General features: G+C 32.0%; 2 protein-coding genes across 5 annotated transcripts; both read right to left on the reverse strand.

Moving 5' to 3' along the window:
• Window positions 1-12: 12 nt before the first annotated feature.
• On the reverse strand, window positions 13-1500 carry LOC123921266 (non-specific lipid transfer protein GPI-anchored 11-like). Its single transcript, XM_045973736.1, has 2 exons — window positions 1330-1500; window positions 13-288 (listed from the first exon to the last, which is right to left on the reverse strand). Exons 1-2 carry the CDS (start codon window positions 1496-1498, stop codon window positions 83-85), a joined length of 375 nt encoding a protein of 124 aa, XP_045829692.1. The 5' UTR covers window positions 1499-1500; the 3' UTR covers window positions 13-82.
• Window positions 1501-2697: 1197 nt separating this feature from the next.
• LOC123921267 (protein argonaute PNH1-like) lies at window positions 2698-12949 on the reverse strand. 4 transcript variants are annotated; one of them, XM_045973738.1, is made up of 24 exons: window positions 12773-12949; window positions 12093-12223; window positions 7753-7960; window positions 7361-7575; window positions 7125-7271; window positions 6915-7048; window positions 6715-6824; window positions 6531-6637; window positions 6301-6436; window positions 6103-6219; window positions 5734-5841; window positions 5571-5642; window positions 5377-5499; window positions 5086-5245; window positions 4790-4911; window positions 4539-4676; window positions 4325-4467; window positions 4187-4249; window positions 4040-4103; window positions 3817-3952; window positions 3645-3718; window positions 3477-3571; window positions 3346-3377; window positions 2698-3249 (listed from the first exon to the last, which is right to left on the reverse strand). In XM_045973738.1, exons 3-24 carry the CDS (start codon window positions 7939-7941, stop codon window positions 3083-3085), a joined length of 2652 nt encoding a protein of 883 aa, XP_045829694.1. In that variant the 5' UTR covers window positions 7942-7960; window positions 12093-12223; window positions 12773-12949; the 3' UTR covers window positions 2698-3082. The 4 variants fall into 4 exon arrangements, with proteins under 4 accessions (XP_045829694.1, XP_045829695.1, XP_045829697.1 ...); XM_045973739.1 differs by having other exon boundaries at window positions 12768-12949; XM_045973741.1 differs by lacking the exons at window positions 12093-12223; window positions 12773-12949 and adding an exon at window positions 8469-8646.
• Between the last annotated feature and the right edge of the window lie 5258 nt (window positions 12950-18207).

Consider the following 18207-nt stretch of genomic DNA (forward strand, 5'->3'; position numbering starts at 1 on the left):
AAAAGGACAAATTGGGGTTGAATGTGTTTCTCTTTAACCTTTAAACCGCATTTAAAATTGATTGATAGAGTAGTCATGAGTGTCAAGCAGCCATGGACAACAAAATATCCAAGCAAAAATAATCACTTGGAAAAAATATATAAAAAAGACCACACAATGGTACCATGACAATAAAAAGATAAATAATAATATCATCATCATCATCATTCTCTGGCCTTGACAATGGGGAATTTGGAGCATGACTGGGTCCTGAAACTGCCTCCGAAGGATATGGACCAAGAGCATTATCTGCAATGTCACAGAACATGTATAATTTTTTATCAACACATATAAATTTGAAACAACTAATTGAACACATTTATGAATTATTTCAATTGTTAACTCTATTATAGTTTGAGTTGAATCAAACTCTATGTATCCAATATATAAGATAAGATGAGATGAGATTTTTCCATCAATAGTTATAAACTCATTTTGAAGCATGGCACTCTTAGCACACTCATCGGGTGGAAATGGGATGGATAACTCAACTGGTTAAGCTAATTGAGTTAAGGGTTAAGAGTTGAAGATCCAAGATTTATATATACGATGTGTTAAAGTCTCACATCAAGTTGAACAAGTAAGTGTTTGTAATAGCTAGGTTCTTTAAATTTTTTACGTCATGTAAATCTTTTATGTTTATAACTTATCGCACTGTTACCTTTCTAGTTGATCTTTGTTACCTTATTGCACCTTGGTTGTTAACACATATTGGAGGATATTAATGAGAAGGGTAAAAATGCAACAACTTTAACAATTTTTTATAACATAGAATAAACGGTGCAATAAGTTAGAGAAAAAAAAACCTAGTTTTTAGCTAAAAAACTTAAAAGACTTAACTGTTATAAATGTGAAACTTAAATATCTTTGAATGCATTTGATCAATTTTAAATATATATATCAAGTGTGATTCTCACGTTGGATGAAAGAGTTGATATTGATCAACATAAGAGACCCATAAATCCAATGTCACGAGGATTTTGAATGAACATGTTATTCAACTTGTGATTGCTCTTAGTTTATTTAGTGTTGTAATTCAACTAAGTGTGAGGTACCCTGTATCCAGCCGAATATTCTCCGTAACGTAACTAACCTAACCATATACTTAAAATCCAAATTTCTCAACACTTCCAAAAATTTTTTACTAACAATTCAGAGGATTATTCCGAATAATTCATCTCAGTGACCACTTAAGACAATTCTTCTTGATTCTACTTAACATCAGTTGAAGTTGAATTATCTAATATTATTATGATATATGTATGCAAAGAGTAAGAGTATTATACTTACAGTGACAAGGAAGTGATACGCCACAAATAGTAGGGAGCTTCATTGTTTTTGTGACATCCTTTGACAAGTTATCTCTTTCTATAGTATCACAAATGCATCTGGCATCGTTGGCTACAATAGATTGAAATGCCAAACAACATGAATCATCCGGTTGCGAATGATCGTACATAAAATATGGTAGACAGTAGACACTCCATCACCACGTAAGTTACAATTGATCAACAATAACGTGTGTTGTTAGGTAGACACTATTTATTTTCTCTTCATTCTTAGTATAAAGACACCAGTTTTAATATAAGTTTTATAAAATAAAAAAGCACACACTAGAAATCTAGTGGTCCAATTTACTAGTTTGAGGAAGAAATTGAGTTTGTTGATGTGAATTATTTGGTGTGGTAAGGGGATGGTACCAGAATTGAAATGGGGTGTACAGTAAAATTTTGCAGAACTTGAGGAGAATGGTGGTGGATAGTGGAAGATAATGTGAGAGAAAAAAATTTAGTGTTGAGAGACTATAATAAAATGGTGTTCTTTATTTGATCTAATGGTCAAAACTCAATTTAGTTTACTACTTCCCCATGCTAAATGTCACCTGTTTGTATTTTGTGTTAAGAATATAGTAGATATTAGCTAGATTTTTCATTACTTAGTTACCCTTTTCATTGGTTTGTTATTAGTTGATTAATAGTTATTTTTTGGCTTAATTAATTTATTGGTCCCTTAAAGACATTTTAGGTTTCACAATGATCCCTTAAAGAAAAAAAGGCTCGGATTGGTCCCTTAAAGAAAAAAATGTCCGGATTGGTCCTTTAAAGACATATATGTTTGTCATATTGGTCCTTTCCGTTAAATTTTAACTTCAAATATAACAAAAAATTCCAATGGTTAAAATTTTAAAAATTAATAAGGTTTTTGGTGGATCACTTACACTTAATGGCATCTACAATCCAGTCAACTAAAACTAACGTTTTTTGTAAAAAATTGACAGAAAGGACCAATTGAGAAACAGATGTGTCTTTAAGGGACCAATCCGGACCTTTTTTTCTTTAAGGGACCATTGTGAAACCTAAAATATCTTTAAGGGACCAAAAAACTAATTAAACCTTATTTTTTTTATTAGTTGGTTAATATCCAAATTAGTTTTCTTGACGTAGCCCTCGTTAGTTTCTTTCTTTAATTCATTCAATTAATGGATTTATATATATCTTGCTGATTGGAATAGGCCAGACCGGCCTATATGGGCCTACGACACAAATGATACCAGGAAGTGTTACAGATGGATTGTATGTATGAATTACGGATGATAATGGGTATCTTCGGGCACATATAGTAGTCATCAGCTATTTACTTTGTTCGATAAAAATGATATTTGCAAACGTCTTATATTTGTTCATATATCTGTTAGACGAGTAATTATATATAAAAATAAGTAATTCTTTCATGGTGACTAACAAACCAGTGGCCTGCAACTAGCATGCATCCATTTATTTCCTTTTCCCACTGTCCAAAACCCTTCCCTCCCTTAACATCATAACCTTCAAACAAAGCTTTAAGCAACCAATAATCACTAGAATGCCTAAGAAACAAAACTTAGACTTTGAAAATTTTCCATGTAGAGAATTTTACTATATGAACAGGTTCTGTTAAACTTGTACATTCTGAACTAATTTCTCACCTACAATGAGTTTTCTTTTCCTACATATGTTGCTGCATCTCTACTTGGAAGTCATCCTATATTGCGCGGGTAGCTCATTCAACAGTAAAACATTACTTTCTTCACCTTCTCTTTTAGAGCTGGCAGCGGCCTAACTGACTCAACTTTCGATCTTGTAACCTCTGATTTTACATTTTCGTGGACATCAGGTTCCATGTAGAATCGAGCTCTGTAAGCTGCCAGATGCGCATAGTAAACAGGAGGCACTGCACACACATATCAGAATCAGACAGTTAAGTGTGATCCATATATGAGTAACTAACTTTCGAGTTTGTGTGTTTAAACAAGAGACAAATACTTACCTACAGAAACAGATCGCGTACATCTTGCATAACTGTGATGATCAAAACATGATGAGGTTATTTTTCATCATAAGAATAGAGGAAATATATGTGATTTCAGATGATAAGAGAGAGTTAGTTTATTTACATACGTGTAGCACAAGTTGTTAGTTAAGGACTGAATCTCATCGGCACTGAAGTTATTGTCGTCCCATATAACACTATAATGAGCAGGTTTACTTGTACCCTGAAATTTCCATTATTTGTAAATCCAACTCTAACACGTGCTTTCTAAATTAGCGAAGATGTCATTATCATACCTGAATTCCTGCGTGACTGCACAAGTAGAAGTCGAACTCGGTAGGATGACATATCTTCGAATCCACCACAGTACCTACATTAACCAATTAAACATGTTTCAAAATATTCTGCAATTCTGAGATCACACTTTTCTGGAAAATCTCTACCTAGACATGCTAGAAGGCTTTTTACCTGGCAAGATATTCCCACTCCTATCGGTGCTGTTTCTGTCGTTGTGATTGTTTGGGAAGAGTCTAGTGTGATGCCCTTTCTGAACAACGACAAATGTAACCGGAGGTTGGTAACCAGGTTCCAAAGATGCACAAGCCTACACATATTTAGAATTTAAACACTGAGAAATGTCATAACCAATCGAAACATATATAACTGTTATTGATATATTATGTCTGAGTACCTTGCGGATTGCATCAAGCTCAAATAGCAAAACCTGGTAAAACTGTCCTTCACTTACCCCATCCCTGTAAATATCACATTATAAATAAGAAAACTTCTCAATTATAATTATGATACACCAACTTAATTTGAAATAACAATTTCATACCTGTAAAATATTATCCTAAGTGGTTTTTTTCCAGTTGCCTTCTGAAATGAGAGTAAGAGCTCTCTGCAGTAGCAAAGTATGTTATGATCCAAATAAGCATGCAAAATGCCGGCGCTAGAAGATGTGTTACTAAATTACCTGATCATGCCACCATAAACGATACCGTGATGAGGATCGTTCCAACATTTGAAAAGATCGTGAATAAGTTCCACGCGATGAGGCTGAGCACATACTAATCCTGCATACTTTGTCACTTCTGGCCAGTCTTGGGAGGCTACAACCTGAATAACAGTAATCAGAATAGTTCGAGCATAGGGTGAGCTATAAGTTACAGGAGTTTGGAAATGCTTACGGCTGCAAGGGATGGACAAACATCCTCTCCGGCTTCTGGATGACTTACATCAGCTCCGAAAATTATTGTTGGAATGTCGCTAACCAATGGAATCCTGCAACTTAGAGCATCCAAAAGTACTGTGTTCCTTCCTCCCATCTAAAAATATATTGTTTAAGAAAATGAAGTGATTATTCTTGAGTAGCAAGAAACCAAGGTGATACTTTGGATTGTAAAGTTTGAAAGATCATTTAAATTTCATAATAACATACCTTGACATTGATCTTCAGTGCTACATTTGATAAATAATGTCTATTAATCTTGAATACATATTTTGTAAGACAGCATTGAGAAATCAGCCCTAAATCCGTTTCGCAGATTTTTTTGAGATCGCCTGAAAGACGGAGTTGTCCGCCACACAAAATGTGAGATAAAATATGATAACAGAACAAAACATATTTATGTGTAATAATGACAAGAAGCAGATTCGTCAGGAGAAGGAAAAAAATGAAAGAGAAAAATATGCAGAAAATGTAGTATAAAGTACCAGAATATCTTAGAATCATACCATAGAGAGAGCCATTGTTGTCTGGAAGAATCGCGATGAGAAACTCTAGCTCTTTCCCATCAAGTTTGTTTAGAGAAGTAGAATGTACATACTTCAAGGCCTTCTTAACCATATCTGGTCTTGCTGAATACACAGGAATCACAGGTTCATGACTAAATTCCTGTGAAAGAATAAACAAAGCATGTATACTAAAATGTACACGACGATGATAAACGGCGGCATATAATTCGTACCTATAACATAATTATAAAATAGTTGTCAAAATGTATAGCCAAAAACTTGAAACTTTACCATGCCTAAAGATTGGCACGCCTGAACTAACTGTTGGCAAAATGCATTAGCTGTTCTTTGTTGGACATTTCTTGAGAAATTGATACATGCCCAATATCTTACTTTGCTTCCATTTATAACTTTCTGCATTGAAATAAAAAGAATTAAAATCCACTGTGAAAAACTAACTATAATCTTTGTGTGTATAAGCTAACCTTGTTTGCCATGTTCCACTGACCACATTGTGGCAAGATTTTTGAATCTCTTCCAGTGTCATGATATTTCAACTATGAAGAAAGAGACAAAATGTACTATTATCAGTAGAATGCCAAAAGGCAACAAATCAATGATGATCAACTCAACAATAGGAAAAATCACCCATGGAGCAGGAAGAACTCGAGCCTCGACTGATGCAAGCTTTTTGTCTACTTTGATACCAAACTCCTTTGCATAAGGATTGCAATCATAATCATTTTGATGAATTGTCTGTCAGTTAAAACAATAGCGATTTATTCCAGATATCATAGCTAATCAGTTCACAGCGGACTCAAACCTATGTAGAAACGACACTTCAAATTGAAAGCATGTCTGATATCCGACGTGCATCAGTGTTTGACACTGGCACATTACATTCATTACCAGGTATCCGTGACAGTGTCGTGTCAAGTGTTTGTGCTTCATATACTCTGAACGTAAAAATTTAAAAGGAAAGGATCGAGGGTTATATTAAGAATCAACGACAATGACCTGGAGAATATCTTTCTCCCTTTCACGTGGCCTTAGGCATGAAACTTTTAGCAAAGAAGTTATCTGCTTATCATTAAGCCCTTTTGTACATCTCTGACCTTCAACTATCTTGCATGCCTAATACAAGATTCACATGAGTTTTTTTATTGAAAAATTATTTATAAAAAATGTTTTGAATAAATTCAAACAAAAGCATACCTCCATAGGCAAATAGTTCGCCTTCTTTTCGCCTACTTGAATGCAAGGTAAATGAGGATACATGATTGTATATCCATACATTTCTTGAAAGTAATCAACTACTGATTTCATGTTCATTTTCTCATCCAGAGGGAAACTGTTAGGAGGAAAAGCGAAAATCATTTCGTCAAATGACAAATATGTAAAATGTAAAATTCACAACTTCCGATGAAAAAATCACAATGACATACAAGAGTTCCCTTGTAGGCTGTGATGTTACTCCTGTTATCCTGTACTTCCTTCTAAAACTTCCTCTATATGTAACTTCTACTTTCACACCTCTTAAGGCTTTCTTAATCTGCCCGAGTTTTTGAGATTAGATTATCTGTAAAAACAATGAATTCTATAGTTACCATAGTCAAGTAAATTTCATACCTTGACGCGATCTGCATCTGAAATTGGCTTTGAGTACACATCTTTTTCTAAGATTTGAGCTACAATGTCGATCACAGGGAGCGGTTCTATAAACGCAGATGATGACAAGTCTGGAAAATCAAATAAAATCAGAATAAAATCACAGCCAAGCAGCTTCTTGGTATTGACAAACACAAATGAAGATATGGTAGAACTCTCACCAACGTTAAGCGATAATCCCATCTGAGTAGGCTTTATACTTTGGTAGAAACCGTGCCACAATTCCAAGCCACCACTCAGATTATGCGATTTTCTTAAATCCGGAGAATAAAGTAACCTCCCAAATGATACATAGCTAAACAAGCAAATTAAGGTGTAAGAAACAATAATATGATATATTTTGAAACCTGAAAGAACAATCACAAATTCACCTATGAGATGCAAGCTCCTTTAATACAATGCTAATGACCTTAAGAGCTTCATGTGGAGTATCCACTTTTTTTCCACTTAGAAGCTCATGTAACTGATGCATGCTAACATGAGCTACAAACTTGATTTCAACTTCAAATTCTCTTTCCCTAAACACACAAAATTTACATCTTCATATTTATTTCAAAATCTAACAAATTGATGAAAAATTACTTAGTTTTCTTGAATAATCAATCACCTTGTACTGCTGCTAGCACCTTCATCATCCTCATTCACTACTACTATATTGAACTCCTTGTGTGTAAAAGGAAGCGAACCGGCAGTGTAAAGATTCCTTCCGCCATCATAAACAGGAAGCTTCCTTCCCAACTCAGTGTTCCGATGAAGCCTCACTAACTCTACTATGATAGCTTTTCTTTTTTTTCGAAAAAATACTTCAGGAGTTATAGTAACCTTCACAAAACACACATGATAACTTAGCAAAATCCTATAGTTCTAAATTGCAGTCTACATCTATAATTGCGGCCGCAATATAAAAGACATCGCAACCAAACACAACATCAAGGTTTGTGAAACCGCGACTAAACCCGCAAATTATAACTACATTCTTGATATTTCCAAATGACTTACTTGGTAATGGCTCAAGTCAGATACTGATATATCTGCAAGGAAGTGATTAGCTTTGACAACACACTTTGTCCCAAGTTTTCCATAGCCAGGTCTAGAAGGAAACACAAGACTTTTGCTAGAGGAAGAAGAAAAACATGAAGCCAGTTGAGATTCAAGTCCAGTTTCTTGGAGTTTATCTTGTTCCTCCATTTGTAATAGCCAGCTAGTTCTGTAGAAAATAAAGAAGAAGCTTTCACTTATAGAAAAACAAGTTCCAACTTTTTTTCTTATGCTAAAAAACTTCACATAGCTCATGCAATGGTTCTTGAAGAAAAACAAGAGAGCAAGAAAGTACAAGAATGGGAAAATCAAGAATCCTTGGTAATGGTTGTTGCAAGATATAAAGAAAGTTAAGAAGAAAAAAAAACTACTAATAAAGAAAGGTATATTTCATTTCATTTCATCTTCTCCTAGGTGCTGTACATTCTCTGAGTCTGAGACTGAGATTGAATTGAAAAGATGGGGAGAAAAATAAAGTGACATGCATAGTTGATAGCAAACATGCAAATAACAAGAAACTAACAATAATATCATATAAAACTCTTAATTAATTAATGAGCATTGACATTGTTGCTTATTTGAAATTCCTTGTCAGTAGTATATTGATGCCTAATTTTGACTTATAACCACTCTCTTTCATTTTTTATGGCCATAATAAATAAAAACTTTCTTCTCACCACTACCACTTTTCCTTAAATATGAATTCCAAAGTTCCCTTAGCTCACATAACAATAGGCTTCAGCTTCACATATACATACATAACATACATACATATAGAGTTGTACACGAGACAAATTCAGCTGGTACACTGCTGCTATAGTTTAGTATTATTTGTGGGGGTGTGGTGTGGGACCTGGATTTCCTATCTTGGAGATAATCGTGCATTTATGGTGTCAACATGTCACAATCATCTAATTTTAATGGAATGACTAGTAATGTGTCTCTACAAAGGAATTAGATTCCCTACATTTACATAGTAGAGTAGGACTTTGTATCAACCTGGACCGTCCAATTTTAAATTGACGGCTGAAATCGTTTTAGTGTATGAAATTGTGTTTGAAATTTGAACCATCTAATTTCAAATAGACGGATGAAATCCTATTCAGTGTGAAATCTCTACGGTTGGTAATCTTGATCCCTAAACAAAGCTAATCAAGAATACAAAGTATAAATGCTGATTTTCTGGTCAAGATCGGACAGTTCACATCTACGGAGCATAATTATGTAAGTGCGTGCAATCTATCTCCATGTGAGATTTAGATTGTGTGGAGTGTGACAACATGCACTCAAATTTCAATATTGGATTTAAATTTTAAAATACCGAGTTTTGATCAAATGGTCACGGAGTTGTAACTGCACACGACCCAGATCCTCGTGTAGAAGCCCTTACTTAGGGTTAAATATGGTGGTCCCAAAAGGGTGCATGGGATGTTTGAAATGTTCCCTACACCAAGTAATTGGAATAAAAAGTTTGTAAGATTGCAAGTATAATTAAATAAACTCATTGAAGCTTTAACTTGTTCCGAAGATGAATTACAATGACAGAACAGAGCACTATAAAGGAGAGCCCCACAGGAACAGCAGAGACAAGAGGAACAGCAGCATAGTCAAACAAAATATGAAGCTTGTTTCTGTGCATGGATATCCTCTGGACATTGTTGTACAATACAATGCATGAAACAATTGGCCAAATGCTTAATGACAAATGAAAATGTCAGTGGTACTGTCAAAGGAGAGTAAATGTAGGTTGCAAACTATGCTATTATATGCAAAAAAAATTAAAAATTATTTTTGGTGGGTTGGATGGGATATTGGGGAACTAGTAAGGGATATATGATGAAAAATGGTGGTACAATTGATGGTAACGTTTATGAAGTATATGAGATAGTTACAAAAAACACGAAGAACAATCATGTGTCATGTCCCTTTCACTAATTGCTTCAAACGAGACTACCCATGTGAATGAATTTAGAGTAGCATTGTATTGTATATCAACTAGTAATATTTTGCATTGTACTATTAATTTTTCATTTTTCAGTCATCATAGTAATATTGTTGTTAGATACTACTAAATTGGTTAAACAAAAATAGTAATGTATTGTATGGCGTAACTTAATTAATAATGTCGGAATTATTTGGTTGAACTTTTCACTTTTAGTATTCCGTTTATTTGACCGTCTAATTTCGTTTGAAGGTCAGTTTTTGCATCAAATTGTTCTAATCCCTTCGATTGCAGTTGCGAGAGATCAAATTGTAGTCCGTCCTACCAAATTCAACGTCAATCATCATTGAACCGACTGATGATCAGTAGTTGAATGGTTTTGTTGAGGGAAGAATTGGGATGGTTAAGACTTAAGAGGCATTAATAGTACATATTGAGGTGCAGCCGAATTTCCCTGACTCTTTGGTTAGTGTGATACTTACTGTGAAAAAAATTCACAGTCGAGGGACCCCCTCCCCACAAATCCTAGCTGTTTGTTGAAAAGTTAGCAATTAAGAGCTAAAGTTGGAGGGCATACCCATCTCTGATCGGATTTTAACCCCTAGTACAAACTTGTCCCTTGCCAACTCACCTTTTCCATATGTTTTTTTGTAATATTTTTAAAAAAGTAAATAGCATTTACCTATCTTGACTGAAATAGATTGCATCCGAGATATGGACAGATGTTTAATAAAGATTGAACTAGGAAATTTAAAAAATTTCTACAAAAAAAAAATACTGTAAATTTTATTTCATGTTAGTTTTAAGGAGGACACGGATTGAACGCAGTAACTATGTGTCGCTGTAATCAATAAAGGTCGTTCGATCTCGAATTAATGGTAGAGATCATTTTGTACTGATTTTTGAAAAGTGTGATATGAATTGATCGATCTCAAATCAATGACTCGGATTAATGACTATATGTAAAACTGTGGCATATTTGTACAACATGAGATCCTGGTCCCTAGTTTTAACATACCCCTTCACAGCACGTCCAATACTAATATATGGTGTTAATTAAGTTGAGAACTTGAGATGATAAAGCAGGGTTGATTTGTTGTGTTGTGGCCGTCCTATTTATAATCAGTCAAAAATAGGGCGGGATACCAACCAACTTAGGTAGTCAAATTATCATTTCCTATATATATTACACAACAAGTTGCGCCACTAAATTTTTTTGTATAACAAAATTCCATCTTTAAAAAATTATATTTATAGACCTAGACAACACATTAACCCTAAAAATTCATGATATATATATATATATATATATATATATATATATATATATATATATATATATTGTTAGTTTTGCATATTATTTATTAAGTTAATAGTGGTGGACTAATGATTTGTTGTTGTAAGTTAGGTGATTTTTCAGCAAGAACAATAAAAAAACGACAATTTTTGTAAATAAACTCACAAATCAGTATGCCCCGCTTTTCAAACACGTTAAACGGGACCGATCAACTTAAAAAGGACGAATTCGAAGCATCAACTCAGCTTGCCTAAAATAGCAGGTCAAACGGGCTGACCCAACGAACTCGACCCGTTTTACTACAATATCATCCCTTGACTCAAGTGATCAAATAGTGACTCATTTGATCTTCTTTTTTTGGGTTAGATAGCCTTAGAGGGTAAGGTAAATAAGTGGGGTGTCTGAGGTTTAAACTTCGGCCCCTGCGTATAAAATATGATGTTCCTACCAATCGAGTTAAATTCACGAGAGTGACTTATTTGTTCTTTAAATATACTATAATATTTATTTTAAAATTTGAGTATAAACCAACGCTACAAAATAGATTTTTAAAATGAGATACATGTCTTTCACTTATAAGTCATTTTCACACTATATATCATCTCATTGAAAGCGATAAGAAAGTAAGTTATATGATTATGAAGGGAGAGATTTTATAACCACCAAAAAATGAAAAAATATATATTAATCAAAAAAATCTCTTCTATAAAAAAACAAATCACAACTCACACACAAAGGACACACTATCCATATTCCCTACATGCACAACAAGACAAGTTTAATTAACTTTATGTTTTTCTATTTTACCAAACAAAATCAGTTTAATTAATTAAGATAATTTGACAAAGGATAAAAAAAAAATGCACTATATAGTATTACTAGTTACTAGTTCTCATTCATTAATTTGAGTTTGAAGGTGGTGAAATAAATATGCATGCAATGGAACTAATTACAGGTTGTGTAGACTTTGAGAGAAAAATAGTACTAGAGCAGAGAATGAGGCAGGTATATAGAGAGGCTATAAAAAATTTGTGTCTGAGCAGTTAGTAGAAACATATATACCTTATGGTTTACGCCATCTATATTTTAGCTTTTAATGTCTGCAATGCAACTGAGAGCTCCAACTATGTGAAGTTGTTGAAGTATGAACTCAACTGAAACCACCTTCCATTTTACCACATTCTAGCTAGACTCTGCAACAAGTAACATATAGGCTTCCCATAAGAGTTGAAAGACACAAACTTGAACAAAAACTGCACCTATCTATCTATAGCCTCTAAAGATAACTAGTAGTGCTAATATAAATGCTTAGGCCACCAAAATGTTTTCTATAGTATAGTACTCCACATGCATTACATTAAAGTAACCTAAAACTTGTGTTTTCATCATCTTAATTAAAGTTTTTTTTTTGTTATGAATCCTCTAGTTCTCAAAGGAATGAGTTCTGGTAATCCAGAGTTCGGCCGCGAGGTAAATAAAATCTGGCCAAAAATTGTTTTTACCAGAAACCGAACTTGGGTTCTCCCGAATAGTTCGTCATAAGTGAACTCATTCACACCACTTGAGTCCAATCTCTTATTAAAGTTTGAAACAAGACAATTAATTTAATGCAACCAAAATATTTGTTTTCTTTTATGGATTTGGTGAAACAAATTAAAGTACAACAATACAAGCAAGGAAATTATTTATGATTAAAAATCTATACAAGATCTTTTGTAACAAAACAGAACCAATTACCTTACTTCAATAAGCAATGAGCAAAAAACACAAAGGTACAAGGAAAAAATTACTCAAGGGGTTGGAACTAAGCTATTAACATGGATTTTGGAGGCATGACAGTGTAGGTGCTTTGCTTTCTGTGATTTGATAAAACATATATGAAAGACAAGTGCTTCACTGTCTTTAAGAAAGTAGCTTCAAAAGATAATTGAGTTCTAATAAGTGCTTTTGCAGCACCAAAGCATGCCACTGATTAGATTTTAGAGTATTAATTAAATAGAAAAAAATCGGTGTTAGCTTTTATCTCTTGGGAAATATAAAAAGAAACTAAGGAAAAATAATAATTATGACACAGAAAGGCAGATTTTAATGTTAAGTGAATCAAAAAAGTGGTGTTGTCTCTGCTTTTGCTGCAAAGGTAAATTTCAGTGCATTCCCCCAACAGGTTACGCTGCTTTTGTTGGGTTAGGAAAGGTGTTGCTTTGGCATTTTTATAAAGAACAATGGTATTTTATTTAACATAAACAAAAAATTAAAGGGATTAATTGTGTAAAGAGTTTTTATATTGTCAGTTAACAATCAAAGTTACTCCATTATACTTAGAGCTGGCATAAATAAGTCTTGGATGGGTCTAAAAAAACATAGTCCAACTGCGATCGTGACGCAGAACGGAAGCACTAGGTTAGCAAAACGCTAAAAACCTAAATGATATTGACAAGCCGCCAGCACAAACTTGTCAAAATAGGGTTTCGGAGTCCACCGAAGGTTGAGATGAAACTCAAATATTTTTATTGAATGAAAAAAAAAAAAAAAAAAACTATCTATCAGTCTACAACCGTTTAGCTTAAATAGGGAAAAGACAAAACCCTAATGGGCTGAAATTAACAGAGCGAAAAATAATAATAAACTGGCTAAAATATTAAATTGCTAAATAACCCCCCCCTCCTACATCAGATCGGATTTTTTGGCCCAAGCCCATATAATCTATATGGATATCAGGTTGGGCATGAGTAGCTTATTGGGCTTTGGACCGACTCATTATAAATATGTCATTTTTATAAAATAATATCAATAAAAACATAAAAAAAATTATCATTGATAAATTATTATAATTAACTTTCATTTTTTTTTGAGGCATTTAACTTTCATATTAAGTAGTGCACAGGTTACTTTTCAAAAAAAAAAAGAGAGTAGTGCGAGAGGTGTCTCGCATACATGTGCGAGGTGTGCGATGGTATCGGGTCTCAAAATTTTGAGGGCCTCAACTCAAAATTTTGAGGTCCTATAATATTACTTATATATTATTTATACCTATAAAATATCAAATGTATATTAATAGATTAATTTTTAGGCCCTAAAATAATAGTTATATATTGTTAATGTTCATAAAATATCATATGTATCAATAGATTAGTTATCTATAATCGTAAATATAGTTCTAGTCCATTTTAATCTTTGCATACAATTTGATCTTAGATTAGGATGTTCCTTTTTGTCGTTATATACAAAGATAATTATTTTGTATTTCTTGTTCCATTTAATTTAATGCAATTGATTTAATATTGATAATTTATATGTTTATAACAATGATTTTTTTTTTATATTATATACAATTTAAATCAACAGTTTTTTTTAAATTATATCTTTTTTATTAAGGGCCCATTTTTATATTTTGCACAGAGTCTCCTAAAACTCGGAGACGCCCCTGAGTAGTGCGCAGGTTAAAGAAATAAAGTACGTAAATTTGGTATTCATGAAATGTAGTGTTAAGTTAACAATCTTATTTAACTATGCATCAAAATTTGTTCACATTTGATTCGCTCAATTTTTAGGAAAACATTCGATTATAAGTCATTATGGAAATTGCAAATACTTGCATAGTAATAGTAAAAATCTAGACTCTTCATCAAACAAAATAAATAAAATATCTATACAAGTGATAATGATCAAAGTGATGTCACAACCATTGACTAGCGAGATAGTAATTGACTGAAACATCTCCCCATTGATATGTAGTAGTCAGTTGCTGCAGAAATTTGGTGGGTAAATGCTTAAGGTATTCATTGATTTTTTTTAGATTTTTGTTTGATAGTTTGGAGGGGATTTGAGAAGAGAACTTTGACAAGATTGGTTTAAGGGTTAAGCGGCCATACGAAGACTTTTGAGCTTTGAAATATAGACTAGAAAAAGGATAAAAAAGAAACTAATTTATACAATAAATGATAAAATATTAAAAGGTATTTAGTTAACATATTTGGCTAAGATGAGTGTATCATCTTTTTTTAATGCTCGGGTTTAAATCTCATCTATATTTATATTTATCTATATATATAATTCCTAAATAGTTATCCTAATGTTTATCTAAACCCTAATTCACTTAAACCAATCAAATGTTTTCATTTAGCCATGTCATCCAATACATCCAATTAAATCACTTTATCATGCCACATCACTTCCTATTTCTCTCTAAAACTCAATTTAGTAGTTAATTTAATTCTTGCTCCTCTTCCAATGCCCACCAATCAATATGTATCCGTTTTATTTTTCTTTTCATATGCAACATTTACTTTGAAGAAATTATATGCCTAATAATATATTCACCATTTCTATGCATTATCTTTTCATATGCTCTTTTCAAGTTTTTTTCCCCTTAAATGTGCATATCCATTACCCCCTATATATATATATTACCTTCATTCATGCAACTTTATGCTTCTCTTCATATCCAAATTATGTGATTATTTGTTACCATTGTTTTGTAATATTTCCTTTTTGCAAATGGGTGACCATCATTCTTCTTCTTCTTAATTTTTGTTTTAATCTCTTTCTTTTAGTGGTTTTGGTATTTTTGTGATGATTACATCCAATTTTTTTTCAAAACTAAATACTTCGCATTAATCTGTGTCATTTCTTTGTTCATATGATTCATCCTCTTTTACGAATTAGCAGGTCTTTTGTGTGGAGTAATTCAAATTAGCATTCCTATGGTAATTTCAAACCAACATAAATCTATTATCTATGTATATCATTTAAATGTGTCATTTTCATTTTCATTTTTTTGTCAATTAACTGATCTTCTATACTAACTTCCAAATAATCCAAGGTGTGATTCAGATGACTGGTCCTATTGTTGTTCCGTTAGCCGATGATTTAATGCAAACACAAAGAATGACTATTGAGAAGTTGTTCGAATCCCCTATTTATAGATTTATAAAACTAGATGCTCTAATTAATTATAAATTTGATATTTTTATTTGTGGACTAATTAAGCGAAAACACTTCAACCATGCTATGATTGGAGTTTGAATCTCGGATTCTCTATTTTATTATTTTAAAAATATTTATTGTTTCAATTTCTCCGATTATAATATAAAACAACCCATCACACCCGTGCATCACACGGGTAAGGGTCTAGTATATATAATTTCTAAATAGTTCACCTAACCCTAATCCACTTAAACCAATCAAATTGTTTCATTTAGTCACATTATCTATTTAAATCCAATTAAATCATTCTACAATGCCACATCATTTCTACTTATATTATTATTATTATTGTTGTTGTTGTTGTTGTTGTTGTTGTCATTTCTATACTTTTCATATTCTACATTTATATACTTATGACTTTTTAATATACACTCACTCAAACCTATTCCTAAATAGTTCTCCTAACCCTAATCCACTTAGACCAATCAAATTGTTTCATTTAGCCACATCATCTATTTAAATCCAATTAAATCACTCTACAATGCCACATCATTTCTACTTATATTATTATTATTATTATTATTATTATTATTATTATTATTATTATTATTATTATTATTATTATTGTTGTTGTTGTGTCGTCGTCATTTCTATACCCTAATGTTTCAGTTTTATGCAATTTTATTATTATTATTCCTAAATAGTTCTCCTAACCCTAATCCACTTAGACCAATCAAATTGTTTCATTTAGCCACATTATCTATTTCACTCAAACCTATTCCTAAATAGTTCTCCTAACCCTAATCCACTTAGACCAATCAAATTGTTTCATTTAGCCACATCATCTATTTAAATTCAATTAAATCACTCTACAATGCCACATCATTTCTACTTATATTATTATTATTATTATTATTATTATTATAATTATTATTATTATTATTATTATTATTATTATTGTTGTTGTTGTTGTTGTCATTTCTATACTTTTCATATTTTACATTTATATACTTATGGCTTTTTAATATACACTCACTCAAACCTTTACTTTTTTTGGCGAATATAATAATTTTTGCTTACTATATTATAATAAGGAGAATACAAAAATACACACTAATTAACTTTGTAACTCCCGGTAATATATTTTTCATCCCTTGGACTCTTCTACCAATATTTTAATATATAGCTTACAATTGTTTTAATTTGTATCCTATTCATATTTTCCTAACTAACCATTACGAATGTTAGAAACAAATATTTTCATTCCCTCATGTGCTTAATAAGATTACCATTTGTTTTTCCGGTTGAATGTGAGAATAGATTTTTTCATATCTTAGATGTGCAATTTCTCTTTCCATTATCTTGCCTCTTCATCTTTTGTGCATCAGGTATAAATACTTATGTTATTTTCTAAAACCATGATTTGTTGTAGTTATTTTATTTTTTGCAAAAATTAACTTTTTGCATAACAAATAAAATTAAGAGAATTTGACATTTTTTGTTTGTTGCAGATCATACATTCAACTTTTATGTTGCACATCATTTATAGGTTTAGTTAATTGTTACTGTATATGTGTATTCATATTCTATTATGATACAAATTAAATAATATATACTTTATATTTAATTGAATTATGTAATAGTTGTTTTACTTTCATTTCCTTTCCTTTCTTTTACTTTTTTATTTATTCATTTTTTTTATTGATATACTTATTTTTATAATTTTTGATTTTAGGCTTTGGGTCATCATCTCTTACTCAAACAAACTGAATTGTGAGGTTGATGCTCTTCACATATGTCCCTTTGGAATATTTTTAAAAGGTATGTACCCTTTAATTTTATTTGTTTTATTTGAGTTTTTCTAATTCTGTCACTATTTATATGCCAATTGTGTGACTTAAATTTTGTCACATCTCTTTTCATCCAATCATTTGTGTGTTTTGAAATAGATTTATATGTTGTGCGGAGATATATCATATTACTCCGGTATATATAAATTTTAGATAGTCATTTTGTTACTCATGTAAAGTAAATCATAATCCTTAAACCAATAATATTTCTTCATTTAACCACTCACTTACATTGTCACACCACTTCTCCTTAGAATCCCTCCGTCCCAAATTATAAGGGAAAAATACCCATTTTTTTGTCCCAAATTATAAGAGAAAAAATCATGTTCAAGAATGTTTTTTCCTTATTTTCATAAAATTAAATGCAAATTGCATTTAATTTCTTCTCTTTCTCATTTTCT

Source organism: Trifolium pratense, linkage group LG4, assembly GCF_020283565.1.
Source record: "Trifolium pratense cultivar HEN17-A07 linkage group LG4, ARS_RC_1.1, whole genome shotgun sequence".
NCBI classification, from domain to species: domain Eukaryota; kingdom Viridiplantae; phylum Streptophyta; class Magnoliopsida; order Fabales; family Fabaceae; genus Trifolium; species Trifolium pratense.